The sequence below is a fragment of the Dermochelys coriacea genome, chromosome 7 (assembly GCF_009764565.3).
Source record: "Dermochelys coriacea isolate rDerCor1 chromosome 7, rDerCor1.pri.v4, whole genome shotgun sequence".
Lineage (NCBI taxonomy): Eukaryota > Metazoa > Chordata > Testudines > Dermochelyidae > Dermochelys > Dermochelys coriacea.
Genome location: NC_050074.1, coordinates 108,779,602 through 108,806,488, shown reverse-complemented (window position 1 = coordinate 108,806,488; position 26,887 = coordinate 108,779,602). Strand labels below are relative to the sequence as shown.

The window sequence follows — 26,887 nt, the reverse complement described above, 5'->3', positions numbered from 1 at the left end:
ACCACTGACTTCAATGGGAACTAGCTGCCTAAATATTCTTTAGGGTCTGGGCCTGACTGCATTGCTATATATTTGATAATACAATTATAGTCTAATTACTGGTATTGCATCCATAGAACAGAGTCGCACAAGAATATGACAAGTTCTGTTCCAACATCAGAAGTACTTCTCATTGGAAGAAGATAAACAACTGCAGAAACAGAAAAGGAGTACTTGTGGCACTTTAGAGACTAACACATTTATTAGAGCATAAGCTTTCGTGAGCTACAGCTCACTTCAATGAAATGAGCTGTAGCTCACGAAAGCTTATGCTCTAATAAATTTGTTAGTCTCTAAGGTGCCACAAGTACTCCTTTTCTTTTTGCGAATACAGACTAACATGGCTGCTACTCTGAAACCTATTTTTAGTAGCAATCACTCAAATAGAAATCTAAATAAAACAACCAAACAAGTGTAGCTTCTTCTATGTCAGTAGGAAAACCTGGACCCTCCCTGATGCTTCCCTGTATTATTTTTGCAAACTGGTGCAGTACCACTTCAAAAACACAATGTGTGCTTTTGAGTTGCTCTTGCACTAGGATGTCTCAGTACTCAGAACCTGGGTTGCAATGCCTAAGTAGGAAGGGCAAGAGGTTTTTACCTAAGTACAAACAGGGTGGCCAAGGGAGCAGAGGTTGGGGCTAATAATAGGCAAGTGCAGGATACCTGCTTTTACGCTCCTTGTGAGGAGGGATGTGTGGGGATCTGGATTATTGTAGTGTAACTAGAATAGCTGCCATGTAGCTGGTAAAATTTTGGGGATGAGGATAAAAAACCCAAAAATGGTTCGATTCAGCTGCCGGATAACTATTTTTTACAGTGCTGCTGTATCGGTTTACAACAGAGACTGGGTGTTGTGGTGTAGTAGGTGCTGAGTTGGGGTATTGGGCTTTAAAAAAATGGCAAGATCCAAATCACAGACAAGTCTTTTTCCAGAGCTACTGGGCCAGGATGGATCAAGATCCAGAGATTCCCACTGAAACAGGAGTGGCCACAGTTGTTTCCTATTTAGATTATACACTCTGAGGTTGGGGAGGCCCCCCCCCAATTTGTCAATAATCGGACGGCTCCTGGTGCTGGATCCATGTTTTTTGGTGCTGCCGAGCCAGGAGAACGGGCTCATTGCGCGGCCTCTGGGTGACTGCTGCCAAAAACGTAGCAAAACCTGACCAGATGCAGCGGCTGGACGCGGCTGCTTTGCAGCGCGGCGCGCAGAGGGGAGGTTGGGTTTCTGGGGCGGCGCAAGCGGCTCCCCGGGGCGGGTGCTCCTTTGAGGCGCTGACTGCGGGGTAGCGCCGTGGGTGGGCTGGGGAGGCAGAAGCGGCACGAGGTGGGGGCCCGGGCTCCGCCGCTCAGCGACTGCCCGCCGCGGCGGAACCAAAGTGCCCCAGGCGCTTGGGCGGCCCGGACAGGTGGGGAACGGGATCGGCGGCGGACTGCCCCGCGACGCTTCCTGCTGAGGCGTCCCTGCTACCGCGCCGAGCCCGGCTACCCCCACCCCGCGCAGAGCCAGGGGCCGCCGCCGCCGCCGCCCGGGGTCCGGCGCGCCGCTGCCGGGCTCCCCCTGCACAGTATGTTGCCCTACACGGTGAACATCCGGCTGTCGGCCCGGACCCTCACCGGAGCCCTGAGCGCGCAGAACAAGGGGGCGGTGGACTGGTGAGTGCGCGGCCGGGCAGGGGAGCCCTCGCTTGGGGGCGTGAAGGGCCGGGGCTCGGTGGGGGTGGGGCGGGGGGTGTGAGAGAGTGAAGGGCCCTGGTTGGGGATGGAGGGCGGCGGCTTCTGGTTTAGAGTTGGTTGATGAACCAATAGGAAAGGAGGCCTTGGAGCCCCGGAGGAGGAAGGGGAGGCTGGTGGGGGAGAGAGAGGCTCTCCTGCCCCTACGTGGAGGAGGAAGCCCTGCCCTAGTGCTGCAGGGGGAGAGGCTGGGCGCTAGAGAGTTAGAGAACCAAAGTCTTTGGGTTGGGGGAACGAACTATGCCCTCCCTCCTCCTCCAGCCTTTCGGAGACAGCTGTCAACGAGGGACTGTGCCTGACCCACTTTCTCTGTGAGTGGGAAGGTGCTTACTCACTTTTCTAACAGTACAGCATGGGCAGCCTCAAACACTGAAAACATGAGTTTTAAACATTTTTTAAAAAAACAAACGGGTGTTCTTTTATTTGTCGCCTTAGGTTTCTGGGCCTTTGCTTGGTATAGGGTACACTAAAGTCATGTTTTCAGTTTCTTTCCACAACCGGAAGGACTAGGACAAAATAAAGTTGAGATTCCCACATAATCACTGGTCTGCAGGAGCTGAAACATTAAATCAGACACCAAATATCGTGGGACTTGCTCATAGGTGCTGACTTTTGGTTTTGCTGGTGGGTGCCCCATCCCGGCTCTGCCCCCTTCTCCAAGGCCCTGCCCACACTCTTCCCCACTCTACCTCTTCCTGCCCCCCGCTCTGCCCCCTCCCCTAGGTCCTGTCCCCGGAGCATCTCCTGCCTACTGCTCACTCCTTTCTGCCCTTTCCTGCCTTGAAGGTGATGGGTGTGTGTTTGGGGGGGGAGCTTAGCCTCCTCCCAAAACGGGCAATTTGCAGCATATTAATACACCTTTGATATTCTGATATTGAATATGTGTCTATCATTGGCATCTGAACAATGTAATCATTATTAAAATAGTAATGAAATATATCATTACATTATCATGAATTACAGTACAGATGCTCCCTGGGTTATGCAAGACCTGACTTACGCAAATTTGCACTTAAGGAAAAAGTTCCATAAGCTAGAAATAGGATTTTCGAGTTGTGGAAATTTTTGCGTAATGTACAGGTATACGTTTCCGACTTATGCAAAATTCTAGTTAGCCAAGGCTTTCCGGGACGGAACGATTGTGTAAGTCAGGGGGCATCTGTATATTAAATTCATTACATTCAGCTATAAGCTGTCTTCACTAACATCCCAGTGTAAAGACATTACGTTCGCTCTGAGCTTCACATTGGCTTAAGGCCTGTTTGGGAGCTGAGGCCACTGATGGCTGTGGGAAGAAGGTGGATGGGAGGGACAACCATTGGGGAGTTTTTTCCCCTCTCCCTGCCCCTTTCTCCTCTCCCTTCCTTTCGCTCTCCCTGCCCCTTTCCTTTTCTCTTGTTTCTTCTCTAAATCCTTGCTCCCCTTCCTGATGTTTCCCCCTTCTTGCTTCCCACCCATGTCCCTTTTCCCATCTCTCTCTGCTCCCCACCTCCTGGTGGCTCTGCCTAGTGCCTATTCCCACCCACACACTTAAAGTGGCAGAGGAGGTTCCCTCTCCTTGGGTGGGAAGGTTGCCTAGTGGCTAAGGCACAGGCCTCGGGCTTAGATGTTCTGGGTTTGATTCTCTGCTCTGCCACAGACTCCCTGCTTAGCGTTGGGAAGGTCACTTAATCTTTGTGTGCCCTAAATCCCACCTGCCAAATGGGGCTAATGCTGACCCTGCCTCCTAGGCTAAATCCATTGATGGCTGTGCAATGATGGTGGAAATGGAGATACCAATGTGGGTAGATTTGGGCTGAATTTCTCCACAGCCGGAGAGTGAGAGCCAGCTCCCCGGGGGGATGGGAGAGAGGGGGGCTCAGGCCAGCTCCGCACAGAGTGGGGTTGGGGCTTCAGCCCTGCAGCTTCTGCCACTCGGGTGGCGGGGGCTCCCTTGCCAGGGACTTCAGCCCCAAATGTTCTTCCAGGGTCCGGGGCTTCTCCCTTCCCCCATGTGGCTCCTGCTGGGGTCGGAGCTTCTCCCCCCGCAGCATGGCTCCTGCCGGGGTCAGAGCTTTTCCTCCCCCCTCCCCCCAGTGCAGCTCCTGACAGGGTCCAGGGCTTCTCCTCCCCCAATCCACCACTGACCCAGCCCTAGCCTAGCTGGGCTCCCTTGGGTCACCTGATGCCTGCTGTGGCCCGAGTCGAGCCTGGCTGGCAGGGAGGAACCAAACACATGGACGCCATGGTCATCAGCCCAAGAGGTGTGGTGTGGCCATAGGTGAGCAGGGGCTGGCTGTGCTGCTGCTGATAGCTCTGCACTCCTGCCCACGTCTAACTCTAACGCTTTGTGTGTGTGTGTGTGACTCACTCAGCCCCTGCCAGAGCAGGGAGGTGGGAAACAGCTGATCTGAGCCTGCCCGCCAAACAGATGATCACAGCTGCGCACAGGCTACCCACAGGAAACAGCTCATCTGCCGAGGCACCCGCAAAACAGTTGATCCCTGGTTGCCAACAGCTGGTCATCCCAGGGGGTGATGAGCACCCCTTATTTTTTTTTCTGTGGGTGCTCCAGCCCCGGAGCTCCCACGGAGTCGGCGCCTATGGACTTGCTATATAATTGTGAAAATTGTCAGCACTGAGTTTGGAGGATCTGATCAGTTTCACTTCCTACAAATGAAAACTTATCATAAACATCTCTTGACAAATTCAGTTATGTTAAATTTCTGTGCATCGATGACTGTTTCTGTTTTTGTCTGTTAAATATTTATATTGGTGTAGGGTCAAAAGCAGTGGTTCTCAACCTTTTTTGGCTCACGACGCATTTGTAAATGTTTATGGCCTGTTGTGACCCAGTAAATTGTCTGGGGGTGGAGGCCCTGCGGTAGTTTTGGTCGGGTCCTACCCAACACTCATCCAGCAGTGGCAGCCTACTGTGCTGTGGGACTAGCTGGGCTTCGCTCTCTGCAGCTTCCTGTATTGGTGTGACAAGCCTCATATGGTGTAAGTGTTGACAAACATAAATGGTAGAAACCTTCTGCTATGTGTTGTAGAGATGAGACACCCATCTATCTATGAAATGGCAGATAAAAAGCAATATTCTATATATAGAATGTTCAATGCCCTGTATGCCCTCCAACTAATCCAAACATCTGCTCTGTCAGGGCAGTTAAAATTATACCCATTTTGCAGCTGGTGAAACTGAACAGGCTGCCTGATTTTCAGTCCCATGCTTAAATAACTGAACCAACCCTCTGTCTGAGGACTTCTGCTTCCATATCTGTCAAGTCAAGACAGCACCTTACCCTCCACTGATTCCCTCGATATTTACTCAGAGAAGTGGACATTATCTGGGGTTCCGTGCTTGGTTCCCTTTTGTATTCTTTGCTTCAACCCCTTGACTCCAATCCTATTCTTGTTTGTCCCCAACCATTTAGTTGAAGCCCATATTTTTGTGGTCCTTATATGTGGCAGTCAACCGCTTCTCTGAGGTCAAATAGGCTGAAACTTTTGACTATTACTGAACTCACTTAAAATATGCCTGTTTTCTTCTTCAGTTCTCCCCTTCCCTGCAAAAACCAACCAACCAATATCCCAGCAATGTGAATTATCTCGTATCTTATAAAAGAACATGCCATTTACTGTTGCAGGTGGTTTAAACTATGCAAGTTTTAGCCTACTCTTTTAGCATTTAAACAGCCTCTGACATACATTAGCCTTGCATTGAAAAATTGCTCCCTGTAGAGTGCTGGAATTGAGTTTTGTATGTTTTCAGGTTTTATTTTGTTGGGTAGGTTTTACTATTTTTATTTGTTTCCAGTAGCATGCATGCAACATGCTTGATGTTGTACAAACAAGTGGCACACTTCTTGCCTCCAAATGACTTTAATTTTAAAAATGATTAAACAGAGAGACAGAGTGTAGGGGAGAGGGAGATAACAGTTAACACAGGCCCTCTCTTCATAATAAACACAATGTTTTAGTGATAACATATGTTTTTAAAAAAATCATTGTATCGAAGCAATCACAAATAAATCAACCATGCTGCTGTAGTTGTAGTTCAGCTTTATTTTATTACTTATTATGTATAATATCAGTTTTGTTGAAAATCCAGCTACAGAAACTTTAATGAACTCTAGATCATTGCTATTCCAGTTTGACTTTACAGCTAAAAAAATCTCATGAAATCCAAGTACACCTACTGATGGTACATTTATTTCTTTCCTTGTTTGATAGTAACATTGCTATTTTTCCAGGGGCTGGCAAGGTTTGATTGCATATGGGTGTCAGTCCCTGGCGCTAGTTATTGATTCCAACACTGCCCAGACTGTACAGGTTTTGGAAAGACACAAAACTACTGTTGTCAAGGTGAGTTTATTTGTTTCAGGTTGTTTCATGTGATTCTTTTGCGTGTGTTGTTTTTTCTAAATTTCACTGTAAATAACTACCATTTTATCTAATTTTGACTTTCACATCAAATCTGGTATATAACTAATCTTTAAGGAATAAAATGACCTCTTTAATGGCTAAAATCCAATTATTTGTTGATATTGAACAGGCATCTATGTACCATTATATTTTCAGATGTATGGAGAAACATCTGTATGTGTGTTTAACGATACAGATGTGGCCAAGACAGAAACACTCCTTAAAAAAACCCAATTATTATACACCTAATACACATTGAGATCCTCCTTTGCTTTTGATTTAACTGATCTTTCCTTATTAGAAAAAGGCCAACATTGTAAACAAGGTGTATGCATGGCAAAATACAGTTCTACTAACTTCACAATCCATAAAAATATTTTTGCAGTTTTCCTATTATTTTTGAATCTTACAAATATTTTTATGGCTTAATGTAATTGCAGTAATGAGTCACCGGGAAGGCTTTTCCTGATAGTTAGGTAGCTGAGTTCATTATCATGGTACCTGCCAAAGAGACGCAGCCTCCTTGCAGATCAAGTACCACCCCATTGTTTTTGAGCTAAGTCTGGCTCAGTGTTCAGTCTGCATCTGTCATTGGTGTTCTTATAGTGCTACTTTTGGAAACCATATGATAGCTGCTTGTGCAGCAGCATTCCTTAGTTAACGTGCTAACTGGCTGAGTTAAGTGCCCTCAATTTCATTTTGCAACATTTATCTCCTAGGAAATACTGCTTGTGCGTATTTGGTGTGTGTTTAATTCCTTAGTATTTTCTTGTTGGATTCCTATTTTTCTGAGAAAATGAAACTGTGCTGACATTCTTAAGTCATCAGTTCATCATGATTATCAATAATTATGACAACTCTAAAAAGATGACAAATTCTGAATTCTTTTTAGCAATAATCTGCTTATCTATGGATTGTCCAGTCTTGGGGAAGGGGTGACACATGTTTTCTGTGGAGATTCCTCAGCTCGGAACTCCATCAAACAGTTTGTCAGGGCTTGGCCTTTGCAGCCTTCAGAGCATGGTACAAGGCACATTAATTTAATCTTTTCTTAGACCATTGGGTATTGGTGGATTATTAGTGAATGACTGGTGCATTGCATGGCTGAGGGCTGTTTGGTGGACAGTTAGATTTCATGTCTGGTAATATTGAATCTGTTCTATCCAGATGCTACAACAATAGATACATAACAAATTAATAAATTCCAAGTCCCAAAAGGATCTAGTCTATCTAGTCTGATGTCCAATACAACACAGAGCATAGAACATCCCAAAATAATTCATAGAGTAGAACTTCCAGATATAAATCAGGACTGGAGATTAAATTAATATTCCTCCCCTGAAAAACATTAATAAGGATTTGTGTGGAGCACTTCTTGAGGGACAGTGCAGTTCAATTCCCCAGTCTCTGCCCTATCAATCAAGCAAAGGGCAGGTTTGTGAGCTGCAGCGCAGGTCCTCCTTGGCTTATACTCCAGTCTATCGACTGGAATGGTGGTCACATCTCCTCTGCAGTTCTTGTATAGTGGAGATTGGGCTATATAAGAAAAAGTGGTCTGTTTTGACCCTGTAGACTGCCATATTTTTGAGTGAGGTGCAGAATGCCATCATGCAATGTTTGAGAGGTTCATTTATAGTTGATCCTCTGCACATGGATACATATCAACCCAAATAAATTAAAATAGCATCACAAAATCCTGAGAGCAGCTGTCTTCAGAGATAAAATCTATCAAGATATTGCAGGTGGCTGAAACTTTGTGTATTTAAAAGTTGATTACTGCATAAGAGTACTTTTTTTTTTTTTTTTTTTTTTTTTTTTTTTTTTGTGGAGTGACAGCAATCTACCATGTTGTACTATTGATATGTTTCTTCGAATACAATGCTTTGTTTCATAGTAGCAGCTGTGTCAGTGTGTATCCGCAAAAAGAAAAGGAGTACTTGTGGCACCTTAGAGACTAACAAATGTATTAGAGCATAAGCTTTCGTGAGCTACAGCTCACTTCATTGTAGCTCACGAAAGCTTATGCTCTAATACATTTGTTAGTCTCTAAGGTGCCACAAGTACTCCTTTTCTTTTTAATGCTTTGTTTGTTTGTTTGGGTTTTTTTGGGTGTTTTATATTATAAAATTAAACCTGTTTACATTGCTATGGAAACATTGGTACCTACTAAATAGTTAAGATTAGCATCTAAATAAGGACAAGAATCCCTCTAGTCACATTTTAATGATTGAATTTTGTCTCCAGATTTGGAGCAATAACATGCCAGAGAGCAACTGAATTTTCTACATAAGTTTATATCCATCATTTTTCTGATACTGCCAGGCTGTGTCTCTGACTTGCCTATTGATAGATTTTTGTTTCTATTGATAGGAGTATTTTTCAAATGTAAACATCTGGAACTGCTGTATAAGTTGTGTGCCATGTCGTATTTCCATATACGCAACACATTTCTATGCCACAAACACTTTGATTAAAGCCTTTCTGTTTTATTATGTGTGGAGATTGTCAAAGAAATATGTGGCCTAAATTTGAACAATAAATTATATTATCCTCGATAGTGGATGGAGCAGTAAGTGATATAGACACATGCAAGAGGTTGGCAAATAACCATACAAATAGTTAGTCAGCATCATAACTGTTCTAAATTGAACATAATATTTAGGTATTACTTCTGTTGATTAGAGATCGTCCTGCAGTTGGTCACAAAATGAAAATGGAGACTGATGAGAGAGTAACAAAAACATACCTATTGGCCAATCCACATGGATATTTTGGGGACCTGTATATTATGAAGTATATTAAAACACTTTTTAATGACTTTACTCTCTTAAGGCAAGATACTGTATAAGAAAATATACCAAATCATTGTTTACAACATATTTTAAAATTATATACTCTGTCATTACAATGAATGACACTCACTCTGGATGAGCAGATTGTCGTCTTAGCCTCCTACACCCCTGACATGTGCTGGACTGTCCTCAGAACTGGTCATGAGATATAGGTAAATACCAATACCTAAAATAGTGTCCAAACAGCAAATTAAACACACAGTGGAACAGGACAGTGGCAATATTAATAGCTTAGTTTAAAAGTTAAACTTAGGTTAGTTAATAAATTATAACGGATATAATTATATATTATAGCAACTCTGCTGCCTTATAATGATAGCATTGTAACTGCATCAGGATAGCCATATTTTCCAGCAAATTTTTGTGATGCTATTCTATTTCAACAGTAAGCTAAATGTTAAAGTCCCTGCAGTCTTTATATAATTTATTAGATCATTTTTCAAAACCACCAATCGCTTTTATTAACTGGAGCAGACCCAGGAAAATGACTAATTTATGAGGAAAAATAGAGGAGTTGAATTCTTTTCTTTTCTGCTTTAAAGATCAGTGGACATCGGATAAGAAATTATTATACTGGCCAAGATCTTTCAACACTCCTCTAGATGTCTTCATAAATAATTTTCCTCCGTTCCTGAACTTAATATTTAAGAAGTCTACTAACCACATTCCTTTTTAAAAACTATTATAGTTGCAAGTGATATAAGAAACAAACATATTCTGAGTCCATTGTTACAAAGAAAATAACATGGACAGGTTCCATTTACAAGGAATTTTCATCTAAAAAACTTGTTGGACGTTATGTTACTGGATTGCATACCCCAGCAATTAACACTGTTAAAAGCCAAGAAATAAGCAATTAAGGATTTCAACACACTATCTGATATCTATTAAACATATCCTCTCTTTAACCTTAAGAATCTTCTATCTTTTGCACACATCTCTCTACCTTCATGTTGAACTATTAATGGGTATCCTTAAAGTCCAGCCATGTTTACTTTATATATTTACCCCCTTTATCCTAATGAGTAATATAGATTTTGTGTGGCTTTAATAATATTATCTGCAGTGTATCTATATTTAGGGTTTTTTTTATTGGTGTGTAATGTCAGATTGCAAATAGTGATTGCCAGATGTTTGTCTATAATGTTTAAACAGAAAAGGAGTACTTGTGGCACCTTAGAGACTAACAAATTTATTTGAGCATAAGCTTTCGTGAGCTACAGCTCACTTCATTGGATGTATTCAGTGCAAAATACAGTAGGGAGATTTATATACATAGAGAACATGAAACAATTGGTGTTACCATACACACTGTAACCAGAGTGATCACTCAGGTGAGCTATTACCAGCAGGAGAGCAGGGGGAGAGGGGAAAGAACCTTTTGTAGTGATAATCAAGGTGGGTCATTTCCAGCAGTTGACAAGAACATCTGAGGAACAGTGGGGGGTGGGATAAACATGGGGAAATAGTTCTACTTTGTGTAATGACTCATCCATTCCCAGTCTCTATTCAAGCCTAAGTTAATTGTATCCAGTTTGCAAATTAATTCCAATTCAGCAGTCTCTCCTTGGAGTCTGTTTTTGAAGTTTTTTGTTTGAAGTATTGCCACTCTTAGGTCTGTAATTGAGTGACCAGAGAGATTGAAGTGTTCTCCAACTGGTTTTTGAATGTTATAATTCTTGACATCTGATTTGCTTAAAGCCATTTTCTGATTGTATATCACATTGGTATATTCATAGATACTAAGGTCAGAAGGGACCATTCTGATCATCTAGTCCGACTTCCTGCACAGCGCAGGCCACAGAATCTCACCCACCCACTCCTTTGAAAAACCTCACCTATGTCTGAGCTATTGAAGTCCTCAAATCATGGCTTAAAGACTTCAAGGAGCAGAGAATCCTCCATCAAGTGACATACCCTAAATGGCAGGAGAAGAGAGCAATGGGTGCAGGCAGATATGCCCTGGCTACTGCCTCTGCCTCTCCAGGCAGGGGGAGAGAGAGGACCTGGTACTCTCAAGGGGCACCGATTCCTTTTTGATGCTCTTGGGGGGGAGGAGGAAGATGGGGAGCAGACTCGCCCGCTCCAATCACTGCTCCTGAATCTGCCTCTTCAGGTGGGGATGGGGCCATGGCGCAGGGATGGCCCATGCGTTAGGGCCCCGGATTGCATGAACCTAGTCCTGCACTGTCTTACTCTGTGTTTGCAAACACAACAGGGACCTGAGCCCAGCTGGCCCCACAGGCGCTACCGTAATACTAAGAGTCAGTGAACACTTGGCTGTTCTAGGGGCTTAGGAACCTGTTGGTTTAAAAGGGAGATTCGGGTGTGAGGGGCCCACAGGACAAAACCTCAGGCCGGGCTGGTTTTCCAGCACTGCAAAGCCAGGTGACCACAGGCAAGCCTCTCTGCCCCCTCTGCAAACAGGGGCTTGGGTACCAGTCAGGTGACTTCCATGACTGCCGGCTTGCAGTACTCATGGCAGGGACGATGCGGCCGCACAGGAGAATCCAGCCCCTTTTGTGCTGGCTCCTGCACCCAAGCAATTTTTCCAAGGGGCCGTAGTAGCGCTGCCCCCTTTGTGCAAAGTGCTTTGAGTGTAATTATCCTAGTGAGCTGGGCCCTGGCTCCACTCTGCCAAACCAAAGCCACCCATTCCCTGCAGCAGGGATGAAGGATGAGGAGATTGCCTGAGCCACCCGCAGGCACTGACAGCGAGCACCTGGCGAGACATCAGGGCAATAACAGGGGGCCATATCACGCCCTGGATGTGCCAAGAGAACTCCCCAGTCACAGCAGAGCATTCCAGTTAAACAGCGATGTGCAGGTGAACGAGCCTCTGATATTGTGGCTGATGTGATTAGGCCCTGTGATGGTGTCCCCTGAATAGATATGTGGACACAGTTGGCAACGGGCTTTGTTGCAAGAATAGATTCCTGGGTTAGTGGTTCTGTTGTGTGGTTGCTGGTGAGTATTTGCTTCAGGTTGGGGGGCTGTCTATAAGCAAGGACTGGCCTGTCTCCCAAGATCTGTGAGAGTGATGGGTCGTCCTTCAGGATAGGTTGTAGATCCTTGATGATGCATTGGAGAGGTTTTAGTTGGGGGGCTGAAGGTGATGGTTAGAACACCACTAGCCATCATAGGGCCTAATCACATCAGCCACAATATCAGAGGCTCGTTCACCTGCACATCTACCAATGTGATATGTGCCAGCAATGCCCCTCTGCCATATACATTGGTCAAACTGGACAGTCTCTATGTAAAAGAATAAATGGACACAAATCAGACGTCAAGAATTATAACATTCAAAAACCAGTTGGAGAACACTTCAATCTCTCTGGTCACTCAATTACAGACCTAAAAGTGGCAATACTTCAACAAAAAAACTTCAGAAACAGACTCCAACGAGAGACTGCTGAATTGGAATTAATTTGCAAACTGGATACAATTAACTTAGGCTTGAATAGAGACTGGGAGTGGATGGGTCATTACACAAAGTAAAACTATTTCCCCATGTTTATCCCACCCTGCTCCCCCCCCCACCACTGTTCTTCAGATGTTCTTGTCAACTGTTGGAAATGGCCCACCTTGATTATCATTACAAAAGGTTCTTTCCCCCCTCCCCCTGCTCTCCTGCTGATAATAGCTTACCTAAGTGATCACTCTGGTTACAGTGTGTATGGTGAAGGAGTACTTGTGGCACCTTAGAGACTAAGAAATTTATTTGAGCATAAGCTTTCGTGAGCTACAGCTCACTTCATCGCATTGTTTCATGTTTTCTATGTATATAAATCTCACCACTGTATTTTCCACTGAATGAATCCGATGAAGTGAGCTGTAGCTCACAAAAGCTTATGCTCAAATAAATTTGTCTCTAAGGTGCCACAAGTACTCCTTTTCTTTTTGCGAATACAGACTAACCCGGCTGCTACTCTGAAACCAACGTTTAAACAGTTATGCATGGGTGATCAGTGTAGTTAGTGATAGTTCTGAAGTTCATGTGGCTTTTTTATATAGTAATTACAGGTTTGAAATCCACATATGAATATGCATTCACGTATTATATAATTGGTCACAGTCAAGCTTGCCCTTTAGTTGTTAAGGTGAGGGTGATATGTGTAGGGTGTGGATGGTGGAAAGAAGTAACTGATGTTGCAAAGATCTTTCACCTCCCTTCCCCAGTTCAGCTCAATGTTCAGGCAGAACTGAGAAAAGGTGAACAGGGATGTAGTGGCGGAGTTACAGGGAATGACTGAGGAAGTGGTAAGAGGGTTTTGGTTGGAGGGACACAGAGATGTGGCTGGGAACTTGCGGTGGTGGAGCCTAAGGTCTACTGTTTTGATGCACCCCGGGATTTGAAGCCTGAATGCCAAGGAGCCTTTGATGTGCCAGTGCCTTTGTGCAAAAGCACTGGACTTGGTCATACATACGCTACCTTCTTGGCCATCCGGACACCTCATGCCTCTGCTTAAATGTCACAGTTCCCCACTCTCTTCCCCCCCCCTCCAAAAAAAAGATTTGCTCAGCCTCTCATTTTCCCCAGACCTGCTCTGCTCCCACTCCAGAGCCTGCCTCCGTAAACCTTGCTGCTGAGTCTGCCAGGTAGTGAGTTAGACATGCTGCACATGCCTAGTGAAAATAAATGACTTAGGCTTAGACTGTCTGTAACTTAGAATTGTGTCATCCAATACGTAGATACCAGACACCACACAACTTACATTTTGTTGGATGAGAGTATTAATCTTTGAACCCCACAGCAAAAATGAAACTCTAACTTTTCATTAATAGTTGCTTGTAAAGTGTTTTGAAGAGAAATGTCCTGTATAATAAGTGCTAAGCATAACAGTGATATTTGAAGGACCTTGGAACAGATGCAGCTCTAGGAACAACCAGAGTTTGGAATCTGGTTGTGGTGAGCTGGTCTGGAAACTTATCATATTGATCTCTTTGGTCATACTGGTCAAACTACCCACCTGGTCCGTGAAATCAAACCAACTAGAGTTCTAAAGTTTCAAAAATAATGATCCGAGACAGCTAAAAGGGGCTAGGGTTTGTGTGTATAGGGTGGTGATTCTTTGGGTGGAAAGAGAGATTCTAGACGATGCTAGCATAGTTGAAGAAGCAACACTTGATATATTTTTTTGACTAAAGTATATGTAGGAAATAAAAGAAAAGGAGTACTTGTGGCACCTTAGAGACTAACAAATTTATTAGAGCATAAGCTTTCGTGAGCTACAGCTCACTTCATCGGATGCATTTGGTGGAAAAAACAGAGGAGAGATTTATATACACACACACAGAGAACATGAAACAATGGGTTTATCATACACACTGTAAGGAGAGTGATCACTTAAGATAAGCCATCACCAACAGCAGGGGGGGAAGGAGGAAAACCTTTCATGGTGACAAGCAGGTAGGCTAATTCCAGCAGTTAACAAGAATATCAGAGGAACAGTGGGGGGTGGGGTGGGAGGGAGAAATACCATGGGGAAATAGTTTTACTTTGTGTAATGACTCATCCATTCCCAGTCTCTATTCAAGCCTAAGTTAATTGTATCCAGTTTGCAAATTAATTCCAATTCAGCAGTCTCTCGTTGGAGTCTGTTTTTGAAGCTTTTTTGTTGAAGTATAGCCACTCTTAGGTCTGTGATCGAGTGACCAGAGAGATTGAAGTGTTCTCCAACTGGTTTTTGAATGTTATAATTCTTGACGTCTGATTTGTGTCCATTCATTCTTTTACGTAGAGACTGTCCAGTTTGGCCAATGTACATGGCAGAGGGGCATTGCTGGCACATGATGGCATATATCACATTGGTAGATGCGCAGGTGAACGAGCCTCTGATAGTGTGGCTGATGTGATTAGGCCCTATGATGGTATCCCCTGAATAGATATGTGGACAGAGTTGGCAACGGGCTTTGTTGCAAGGATAGGTTCCTGGGTTAGTGGTTCTGTTGTGTGGTGTGTGGTTGCTGGTGAGTATTTGCTTCAGATTGGGGGGCTCTCTGTAAGCAAGGACTGGTCTGTCTCCATACAATCTACATACCACACAGACTATGCTGACAGCTTGTGCCACACACTCTCAAGGAAACTGCGGAACCACCTGATCAACATCCTCTACAGCAAACAGGGAAAGATTAAGAATGAGCTCTCAAAACTGGATACTCTCATAAAGAACCAACCTTCCACACAAACTTCCTTGTGGCTGGACTTTACAAAAACTAGACAAGCCATTTACAAAACACACTTTGATTCTCTACAAAAGAAAAAGGACACTAAGCTATCTAAACTACTATATGCCACAAGGGGCCACAACAATGGTTCCCGTAACCCACCCAGCAATATTGTTAATCTATCCAACTATACTCTTAGCCCAGCGGAAGAATCTGTCCTATCTCGGGGCCTCTCCTTTTGCCCCTCCACCCCCACGAACATGATACAGTTCTGTGGTGACCTAGAATCCTATTTTCGACGTCTCAGACTCAAGGAATATTTCCAACACACCTCTGACCAACATATTAACCCACAGAGACCTTCCTGCCAACACTACAAAAAGAAGGATTCTAGGTGGACTCCTCCTGAAGGTCGAAACAGCAGCCTGGATTTCTACATAGACTGCTTCCGCCGACGTGCACGAGCTGAAATTGTGGAAAAGCAGCATCGCTTACCCCATAACCTCAGCCATGCAGAACACAGTGCCATCCACAGCCTCAGAAACAACTCTGACATCATAATCAAAAAGGCTGACAAAGGAGGTGCTGTCGTCATCATGAATAGGTCAGAGTATGAACAAGAGGCTACTAGGCAGCTCTCCAACACCACTTTCTACAAGCCATTACCCTCTGATCCCACTGAGAGTTACCAAAAGAAACTACAGCATTTGCTCAAGAAACTCCCTGAAAAAGCACAAGAACAAATCCGCACAGACACACCCCTGGAGCCAGGACCTGGGGTATTCTATCTGCTACCCAAGATCCATAAACCTGGAAATCCTGGACGCCCCATCATCTCAGGCATTGGCACCCTGACAGCAGGATTGTCTGGCTATGTAGACTCCCTCCTCAGGCCCTTCGTTACCAGCGCTCCCAGCTATCTTCGAGACACCACCGATTTCCTGAGGAAACTACAGTCCATTGGTGATCTTCCTAAAAACACCATCCTAGCCACTATGGATGTAGAAGCCCTCTACACCAACATTCCACACAAAGATGGACTACAAGCCGTCAGGAACAGTATCCCCGATACTGTCACGGCTAACCTGGTGGCAGAACTTTGTGACTTTGTCCTGACCCATAACTATTTCACATTTGGTGACAATGTATACCTTCAAATCAGCGGCACTGCGATGGGTACCCGCATGGCCCCACAGTATGCCAACATTTTTATGGCTGACTTAGAACAACGCTTCCTCAGCTCTCGTTCCCTAATGCCCCTACTCTACTTGCGCTACATTGATGACATCTTCATCATCTGGACCCATGGAAAAGAAGCTCTTGAGGAATTCCACCATGATTTCAACAATTTCCATCCCACCATCAACCTCAGCCTGGACCAGTCCACACAAGAGATCCACTTCCTGGACACTACGGTGCTAATAAGCGATGGTCACATAAACACCACCCTATATCGGAAACCTACTGACCGCTATTCCTACCTACATGCCTCTAGCTTTCATCCAGATCATACCACTCGATCCATTGTCTACAGCCAAGCGCTACGATATAACCGCATTTGCTCCAACCCCTCAGACGGAGACAAACACCTACAAGATCTCTATCATGCATTCCTACAACTACAGTACCCACCTGCTGAAGTGAAGAAACAGATTGACAGAGCCAGAAGAGTACCCAGAAGTCACCTACTACAGGACAGGCCCAACAAAGAAAACAACAGAACGCCACTAGCCATCACCTTCAGCCCCCAACTAAAACCCCTCCAACGCATCATCAAGGATCTACAACCTATCCTGAAGGACGAGCCATCGCTCTCTCAGATCTTGGGAGACAGACCAGTCCTTGCTTACAGAGAGCCCCCCAATCTGAAGCAAATACTCACCAGCAACCACACACCACACAACAGAACCACTAACCCAGGAACCTATCCTTGCAACAAAGCCCGTTGCCAACTCTGTCCACATATCTATTCAGGGGATACCATCATAGGGCCTAATCACATCAGCCACACTATCAGAGGCTCGTTCACCTGCGCATCTACCAATGTGATATATGCCATCATGTGCCAGCAATGCCCCTCTGCCATGTACATTGGCCAAACTGGACAGTCTCTACGTAAAAGAATGAATGGACACAAATCAGACGTCAAGAATTATAACATTCAAAAACCAGTTGGAGAACACTTCAATCTCTCTGGTCACTCGATCACAGACCTAAGAGTGGCTATACTTCAACAAAAAAGCTTCAAAAACAGACTCCAACGAGAGACTGCTGAATTGGAATTAATTTGCAAACTGGATACAATTAACTTAGGCTTGAATAGAGACTGGGAATGGATGAGTCATTACACAAAGTAAAACTATTTCCCCATGGTATTTCTCCCTCCCACCCCACCCCCCACTGTTCCTCTGATATTCTTGTTAACTGCTGGAATTAGCCTACCTGCTTGTCACCATGAAAGGTTTTCCTCCTTCCCCCCCTGCTGTTGGTGATGGCTTATCTTAAGTGATCACTCTCCTTACAGTGTGTATGATAAACCCATTGTTTCATGTTCTCTGTGTGTGTGTATATAAATCTCTCCTCTGTTTTTTCCACCAAATGCATCCGATGAAGTGAGCTGTAGCTCACGAAAGCTTATGCTCTAATAAATTTGTTAGTCTCTAAGGTGCCACAAGTACTCCTTTTCTTTTTGCGAATACAGACTAACACGGCTGCTACTCTGAAACGTAGGAAATAAAGAGAAACAGTCAAACAAAAAGAGTCCTGTTCAGTTGCATCACATGAAGGCAGACAACTAAATATTGACAAATTTTAAAAGTTCTTGTATACAAATGCAAGAAGTCTAAATACAAACATGGGTGAACTTGAGTTCCTGTTATTAAATGAGGATATTATGTAGTAGGCATCCCAGAAACTTGCTGGAATGATGATAATCAATGGGACATGGTAATACCAGGATACAAAGTATATAGGAATGATAGAATAGGTCACACTGGTGGGGAAGTGGCACTATATGTGAAAGCAAACATAATCCCATGTAGTAAAAGTCTTAATTAACTCAAACAGTATCATAAAATCTCGATGGATAGAAATTCCTTGCTTCAATGATAAGAGTATAGTAGTAGTAGTAGTAGTAATACACCATCAAGCACCTGACCAGGATGGTGACAGTGATTGTGAAATGCTCAAGGAGATTAGAGAGGCTACATAAACCGAAAATACAATAATAAGGGGAGATTATAACTGTCCCCATAAGCAGTCATGGAATGAGGAAGATCCTCTCATGGATCAGTAACTGGTTAAAAGATAGGAAGCAAAGGTAGGAATAAATGGTCAGTTTTCATAGTGGAGAGAGGTAATAAGTGGGGTCCACAAAGGATTTGTACTGGGACCAGTGCTGTTCAACATATTTCTTTTTCCAGATAATTTATAAATAAACAGTGAGGTGGCAAAGTTGGCAGATGATACAAAATTAACATCAAGATAGTTAAGTCCAAAGCTAATTCTGAAGAGTTACAAAGGGATCTCACTAGACTAGGCACCAAATGCAAATGAATTTCAATGTTCATAAGTGCAAAGTAATGCACTTAGGAAAACATAATCCTAACTATACATACAAAATGAGTGGTAACAGCTAATATAAACCACATCAAGAAAGAGATCTTGGAATTGCCACGGACAGTTCTCAGAAAACTGCTCAAAATCGGCTCATCGTGCAGCAGCAGTCAAAAAACCTAACAAAATGTTAGGAACCATTAAGAAGAGAGTAGATAATATAACAGCTCTGATTATAGATACTAGATTCATAGATACTAAGGTCAGAAGGGACCATTCTGATCATCTAGTCCGAGGAAACATAATACAACTACATAAATCCATGGTATGCCCAAACTTTGAATACTGTGCAGTTCTGCTCACCCCATCTCAAACAAATATATTGGAATTGGAAAAAGTACAGAGAAGGGCTACACAAATTAGTAGGTGTATGGAATGGTTTCCTTAAGAGGAGAGATTAAAAAGACTGGGACTGTTTAACTGAGAAAAGACACGACTAAGTGGGGAGCATGATAGAGGTCTGTAAAATCATGAATGGTATGAAGAAAGTGAATAGGGAAGTGTTATTTGCCCCTTTTACATAACAGAAGATCCAGGGGTCACCCAATTAATTAGTAGGCAGCAGGTTTAAAACAAACAAAAGGAAATGCTTCACACAGCACATAGTCAACCTGTGGAACTCAGTGTTGTGGGATGTTATGAAGGCCAAAAGTATAACTAGGTTCAAAGAAGAATGAAAAAGAGTACTTGTGGCACCTTAGAGACTAACAAATTTATTTGAGCATAAGCTTTCATGAGCTACAGCTCACTTCATCGGATGCACGCAGTGGAAAATACAGTGGGGAGATCCGATGAATCTGATGAAGTGAGCTGTAGCTCACGAAAGCTTATGCTCAAATAAATTTGTTAGTCTCTAAGGTGCCACAAGTACTCCTTTTCTTTTCACAATATTGTGACCTTTTTGAACAGCTGGCCAGATGAAATTACAAAACTGAAATTTGGGAATGGCCCTTCTTCAAAAAGTGCCTTTTGATTGTTCCAGTGAAATTTGATTTTGATTTGACAAACTTTGAACCCCTTGAAAATTGCTCCCCGCATATGCATAGTACATTCATTTTTTTTTTAACCTTGGCTCTTTGAGCAAGATCTGGAAACTGGCCATACTGTTCTGAGGAGTAGGGAATACATGAAGATGACTGCATTGTCCTGATATAAGGGGTGTTGATCCAGTATAGATAGCTGCTTCATGGCAGCTCTATTTTATCACCTGCCACCTATGGCCCCCATGGACCATTGTGGCATGGCAATCATCTGGAGGTTGTAACCCCTGGCCCTTTCCTCAAAACGCCCCCTAAGCTGGAGACTCTAAAGAGAGAGGAGACATAGAGTTATGCCAGCCACCTATGACACTCTCACTGGGGGAATCCCCAAGAAGCCAGCTATGCTGGTTTAAGGCTTTTTTCTTGTGTGCCAGAGCAATGCATAGAACCTTACTGGGGGCCAGATTCTGGACCATAAAGCTCCTTCCTCGGCAGTTCATTGCTCCTCTGCGTTAGCTTTGCTCCTTCCTTTGCTGAGGGGACCTGGGGCTTGGCTCTGTAGCTCAGAGGGTTACAGTAGGATAGTACAGTTTAGAAAGGTTGTATTTAAGAGGGCAGCTGCTAAGTCTTGCGGGGAAGGAGCAGTCTCCATTAAGTCTCTGAAGGTGCATGTGTGTTCCAGTGTAGTACAGTCCATTTGTTACAGATGATTAATTTTTGCACAGAGATTGCCTTCTTCTTACAAACCAGCAGGGCTTTGAAGTCTTGAAAGAAAGAGAGGTTTGGAGGGAGGGTTATGCCTGGGTGATGACCATTTTTAAAATGTATACTTTTTATCATATAAAAAGTTTAAATCATATATTGACCATTATGGCATTTAGAATTAAAAAATGCTATATTCTGTCTCACACATTTAAGGTTTTAGGAAAATGTGTATTACTTTGTGTACAATGTTTGATGGCAATAAAAACTACACTTGTATATCTTCTAATGTGTACATGTAAAAAGACAGGTGCACATGCCATCTTAATTTTGGCATTTTTTTACTTTCCTTAACTGTGGAACCTTAAAGTTATCAATATTTTTATATAGAATTATTATAAACTGTGGATGCAGGGAAAATTATTGATTTATTGTGTAATTTTAGTATTGTGCATGCACCTGTGCACAGTGGTAATATATTTAGGATAAACTAAAATAATTAAACTTGCACAACAGTTGCCAGTTTATGTCTATATTTATTAAACTGTAGTCATTTCATATGTATGTCATTAACTGTTGCATAATCTTCTGGTGTCTGTGTTCATATAGTTTATATCCCATTTAGTGGTGTCAAACTAAAAAGTATTAAATACTTTTCTTTATTATACATAACTATCTATTTTAACCTGTTTCATTCATACCTTCAGGTTAAATGGGCTAAAGAAAACTACCATCACAATATTGGTTCTCCATATTCTTTGCGCTTAGCTTCTGCTGATGCCTCTGGAAAGATAATTGTTTGGGATGTGGCAACGGGAACAGTTCGCTGTGAAATACAGGAGCATACAAAACCAATTCAAGGTAAGGAAGGTGTATGCTATTTGTATAATGAGTTGTGTTGCAAGAGGCAGTATTATCTAAAAGTTATAGTGGTGACTGGAGGCTAGGACTTATGAATTCTATTCACAGGCCTGCCATTGACTTACTCTCTGACCTTGGGTACATCACAATGTGTGCCTGTTTACCCACCTTTAATATAGGTATAATGCTTATCTCCCAGCAGCGCTGCTATGGGGTTTGTTTGATGCCTATAAAATGTTCTGAGATCTTCCGATGAAAAGTGCTATAAGTTAAGAAGTAGTTTATTATTGATAAATATTCATACAATACACTAAATAAACCTCCTTGTTTTTGAGTTGGGGATTTAATGCAGCTTGCAGTCCATATTGTAATAATACTTGTACAGCATTACAGTGCTGTTAATCATGGATTTGACTGTATTCTTATTTAAAGTGCATTTTATATAGCCACTACAGTCCAAGCATACTAATATGACAAATTAAAATTGGATTGTATATTCATAAGGAATAAAGGTTTCTTTGTTATTTTAAACCAGTATGCCCTAGATTCCTTTGAATATCTATATCTGTCTTTCTTGGCACACAGGAACAGGAAGGCTATTTCATGCATAGGAGCTGGTATAGAAAAGGCAATAAGATGGATTGGAAAAGGAAACAAAGGGAGCATTAAGGAGCAGGCAAATGGCAGCAAATGAGTGGGATGTAAGATGAAACTAGAGCTGATATGTGCTTGGGTTTAACTGGGCAGAGTCTTTCCTGGATATCTGGCTGGTGAATCTTGCCCACATGCTCAGGGTTTAGCTGATCACGATATTTGGGGTCAGGAAGGAATTTTCCTCCAGGGCAGATCGGAAGAGGCCCTGGAGGTTTTTCGCCTTCCTCTGTAGCATGGGGCACAGGTCACTTGCTGGAGGATTCTCTGCTCCTTGAAGTCTTTAAACCATGATTTGAGGACTTCAATAGCTCAAGCATAGGTGAGAGGTTTTTCGCAGGAGTGGGTGGGTGAGATTCTATGGCCTGTGTTGTGCAGGAGGTCAGACTAGGTGATCATAATGGTCCCTTCTGACCTTAGATTCACAGATTCATAGATATTAAGTTGAGGCTGCAGTGTTTGAATTTGATGTAGAAGGAGTCAATGAAGAGACAGATGGGAGAGGGCTTGACATGATAGAACAGAGGTGGGCAAACTAAGGCCCGCGGGACACTCCTGCCGGCCCCTGAGCTTCTGGCCTGGGAGGCTAGCCCCCAGCCCTTCCCCTACTGTCCCCCCTCCCCACAGCCTCAGCTCCCTGCACTGCCAGCGCAATGCTCTGGGTGGTGGGGTTGCGAGCTCCTGCGGGGCAGCACAGCTACAGAGCCCTGGCCTGACCCAGTGCTCTGTGCTGCGCAGTGGCGTGGCTGGCTCCAGCCGGGCAGCACGGCTGCCAGTGCTCTGGAGGGCGCGGCTGTAACACCGCCAGCCACCGGTGCTCCAGGCAGCGTGCGGTAAGGGGACAGGGCGGGGGGATTGGATAGAGGGCAGGGGAGTTCAGGGTGGTGGTCAGGGGGCTGGGATGTGGATATGGGTTGGGGCAGTCAGAGGGTGGGGAACGGGGAGTTGAATGGGGGCAGAGGTTCCGGGGGGGGCAGTCAGGAAGGAGGCAGTCAGGTTTGATGGGGTGGCCTGGGGTAGTCAGGGTCTGGGGCGGTCAGGGGACAGGGAGAAGAGGTGGTTGGATGGGGCAGGGGTTCCAAGGGGGGCAGTCAAGAATGAGAGGAGGGGTTGGATGGGGCAGCGGCGGGGCAGTCGGGGCACGGGGTCTGTGGGTGGTCAAGGGACAGGGAGTGGCGGGGGGATGGATGGTGCAGGGGTCCTGGGGGGCCATCAGGGGGACAGGGAACGGGGGGGACAGGGAACGGGGGGGTTGGGTGGGGCAGGAGTCCCGGGGGGGGTGTCGGGGGCGAGAAGCAGGAGGTCTCGGATAGGGGGTGGGGGGGGCAGGCCATGTCTGGCTGTTTGGGGAGGCACAGCCTCCCCTAACTGGCCCTCCATACAATTTTGGAAACTCGATGTGGCCCTCAGGCCAAAAAGTTTGCCCACTCCTGTGATAGAACATGCAGGAAAGGAAGGAATTTCTGGATGATCATTGATTTTTGGTTACCGTTGACAAGATATGTCAGGGAGGCATTTGCTTTTTACGTTGTCGTATCTGTATACATCTTCATGTTGCAACTCTTCAACAGGAAGCTATAGAAAATACCCACAAAGCCATATATAAATAATCCTTCTTGTTTAGGAGTTGGAATGTTCTTTATTGTGCCCCTATTAAAAAATAAAAAAGGAGCATAGATCTTTTTTCACCCACAGCTTTGAAACCACCCAGTTTCTTAATGCAAAGTACCTAAATTTCACAGGCCTTTCTGGCCACAAAAATTTGTGGGCTGTAATCAGTATGAAACTGTAGGTGTGGTTGGTGCTGGGACTTGTGAGGGGTCTATGCTTGATTGTGCTGGATAGTAGGCTCCGAATGCTAGTTGGGCTGGGTGTAGTGGCAATTACTGGTGATGTCTGGTGGGATGCTTTACCTCATCCCATCTTCTCTCAGCAAACTACTTAGCTCTGGAGGTTGTGGAAGCCAGCCTGCTAGTCTCTAGAAGTGCTGCTTGCCCCAGAGCTCATTGTCATACTAGTAGGTATGGTGAATAGGTGGGAGGACTGAAGAGCTGCTCTAAGACTTAGTAGTGGAGTGGAACAAAGAGCAGAAGGAGAGGGGGACTAGTAAACAACCTTTCTTTTACCTGGCTTCTGTTTATTTTGTTGTCAGTCAACAGGTTACCATCCATCAAATGTCTCCAGTGGAGAAGTCTTAGTCTGATGGTTAGAACAGGGGCTTAAACATTAAACCATCTCTCTCTCTCGGCAATTTTTCAGTAAACAAGTTTCTGTGCAAACACATTTTGGCATCTTCCTTCCTGCTTCTCCACGTGGGCACCAATGATACTGCCAAGAATGACCTTGAGCGGATCACTGCGGACTATGTGGCTCTGGGAAGAAGGATAAAGGAGTTGGAGGCGCAAGTGGTGTTCTCGTCCATCCTCCCCGTGGAAGGAAAAGGCCTGGGTAGGGACCGTCGAATCGTGGAGGTCAACGAATGGCTACGCAGGTGGTGTCGGAGAGAAGGCTTTGGATTCTTTGACCATGGGATGGTGTTCCATGAAGGAGGAGTGCTGGGCAGAGACGGGCTCCATCTTACGAAGAGAGGGAAGAACATCTTTGCCAGCAGGCTGGCTAACCTAGTGAGGAGGGCTTTAAACTAGGTTCACCGGGGGAAGGAGACCAAAGCCCTGAGGTAAGTGGGAAAGCGGGATACCGGGAGGAAGCACAGGCAGGAAGGTCTGTGAGGGGAGGGCTCCTGCCTCATACTGGGAATGAGGGGCGATCAACAGGTTATCTCAAGTGCTTATATACAAATGCACAAAGCCTTGGAAACAAGCAGGGAGAACTGGAGGTCCTGGTGATGTCAAGGAATTATGACGTGATTGGAATAACAGAGACTTGGTGGGATAACTCACATGACTGGAGTACAGTCATGGATGGTTATAAACTGTTCAGGAAGGACAGGCAGGGCAGAAAAGGTGGGGGAGTAGCACTGTATGTAAGGGAGCAGTATGACTGCTCAGAGCTCCGGTACGAAACTGTGGAAAAACCTGAGTGTCTCTGGATTAAGTTTAGAAGTGTGTGCAACAAGAGTGATGTCATGGTGGGAGTCTGCTATAGACCACCGGACCAGGGGGATGAGGTGGATGAGGCTTTCTTCCGGCAACTCACGGAAGCTACTAGATCGCATGCCCTGATTCTCATGGGTGACTTTAATTTTCCTGATATCTGCTGGGAGAGCAATACAGCGGTGCATAGACAATCCAGGAAGTTTTTGGAAAGCGTAGGGGACAATTTCCTGGTGCAAGTGCTAGGGGAGCCAACTAGGGGGAGCGCTTTTCTTGACCTGCTGCTCACAAACCGGGTAGAATTAGTGGGGGAAGCAAAAGTGGATGGGAATCTGGGAGGCAGTGACCATGAGTTGGTTGAGTTCAGGATCCTGACGCAGGGAAGAAAGGTAAGCAGCAGGATACGGACCCTGGACTTCAGGAAAGCAGACTTTGACTCCCTCAGGGAACAGATGGCCAGGATCCCCTGGGGGACTAACATGAAAGGGAAGGGAGTCCAGGAGAGCTGGCTGTATTTCAAGGAATCCCTGTTGAGGTTACAGGGACAAACCATCCCGATGAGTCGAAAGAATAGTAAATATGGCAGGCGACCAGCTTGGCTTAATGGTGAAATCCTAGCGGATCTTAAACATAAAAAAGAAGCTTACAAGAAGTGGAAGCTTGGACATATGACCAGGGAAGAGTATAAAAATATTGCTCGGGCATGTAGGAAAGATATCAGGAGGGCCAAATCGCACCTGGAGCTGCAGCTAGCAAGAGATGTCAAGAGTAACAAGAAGGGTTTCTTCAGGTATGTTGGCAACAAGAAGAAAGCCAAGGAAAGTGTGGGCCCCTTACTGAATGAGGGAGGCAAGCTAGTGACAGAGGATGTGGAAAAAGCTAATGTACTCAATGCTTTTTTTGCCTCTGTTTTCACTAACAAGGTCAGCTCCCAGACTGCTGTGCTGGGCAACACAAAATGGGGAAGAGATGGCCAGCCCTCTGTAGAGATAGAGGTGGTTAGGGACTATTTAGAAAAGCTGGACGTGCACAAGTCCATGGGGCCGGACGAATTGCATCCGAGAGTGCTGAAGGAATTGGCGGCTGTGATTGCAGAGCCCTTGGCCATTATCTTTGAAAACTCGTGGCGAACGGGGGAAGTCCCGGATGACTGGAAAAAGGCTAATGTAGTGCCCATCTTTAAAAAAGGGAAGAAGGAGGATCCTGGGAACTACAGGCCGGTCAGCCTCACCTCAGTCCCTGGAAAAATCATGGAGCAGGTCCTCAAAGAATCAATCCTGAAGCACTTAGAGGAGAGGAAAGTGATCAGGAACAGTCAGCATGGATTCACCAAGGGAAGGTCATGCCTGACTAATCTAATCGCCTTTTATGATGAGATTACTGGTTCTGTGGATGAAGGGAAAGCAGTGGATGTATTGTTTCTTGACTTTAGCAAAGCTTTTGACACGGTCTCCCACAGCATTCTTGTCAGCAAGTTAAGGAAGTATGGGCTGGATGAATGCACTATAAGGTGGGTAGAAAGCTGGCTAGATTGTCGGGCTCAACGGGTAGTGATCAATGGCTCCATGTCTAGTTGGCAGCCGGTGTCAAGTGGAGTGCCCCAGGGGTCGGTCCTGGGGCCCGTTTTGTTCAATATCTTCATAAATGATCTGGAGGATGGTGTGGATTGCACTCTCAGCAAATTTGCGGATGATACTAAACTGGGAGGAGTGGTAGATACGCTGGAGGGGAGGGATAGGATACAGAAGGACCTAGACAAATTGGAGGATTGGGCCAAAAGAAATCTAATGAGGTTCAATAAGGATAAATGCAGGGTCCT

The 26,887-nt window shown here is 44.7% G+C and overlaps 1 protein-coding gene across 5 annotated transcripts in view; it reads left to right on the top strand.

The window, feature by feature from the left end:
* The first annotated feature begins 1,448 nt into the window (after positions 1–1,448).
* Positions 1,449–26,887, top strand: part of WDR11 (WD repeat domain 11) — an 85,979-nt gene continuing 60,540 nt past the window's right edge. For 4 of the 5 annotated variants that reach the window (XR_006282580.1, XM_038409956.2, XM_043518306.1 and 1 more), the window contains exons 1-3: positions 1,449–1,698; positions 6,012–6,123; positions 21,211–21,364. Coding sequence is in view for 4 of the 5 variants with exons in the window: in XM_038409956.2 (XP_038265884.1) it covers positions 1,613–1,698; positions 6,012–6,123; positions 21,211–21,364 (352 nt within the window). In the remaining variant the exon portion in view is untranslated. The remainder of the gene's footprint in view (positions 1,699–6,011; positions 6,124–21,210; positions 21,365–26,887) is intronic. The other variant, XM_038409957.2, reaches the window with a different exon arrangement.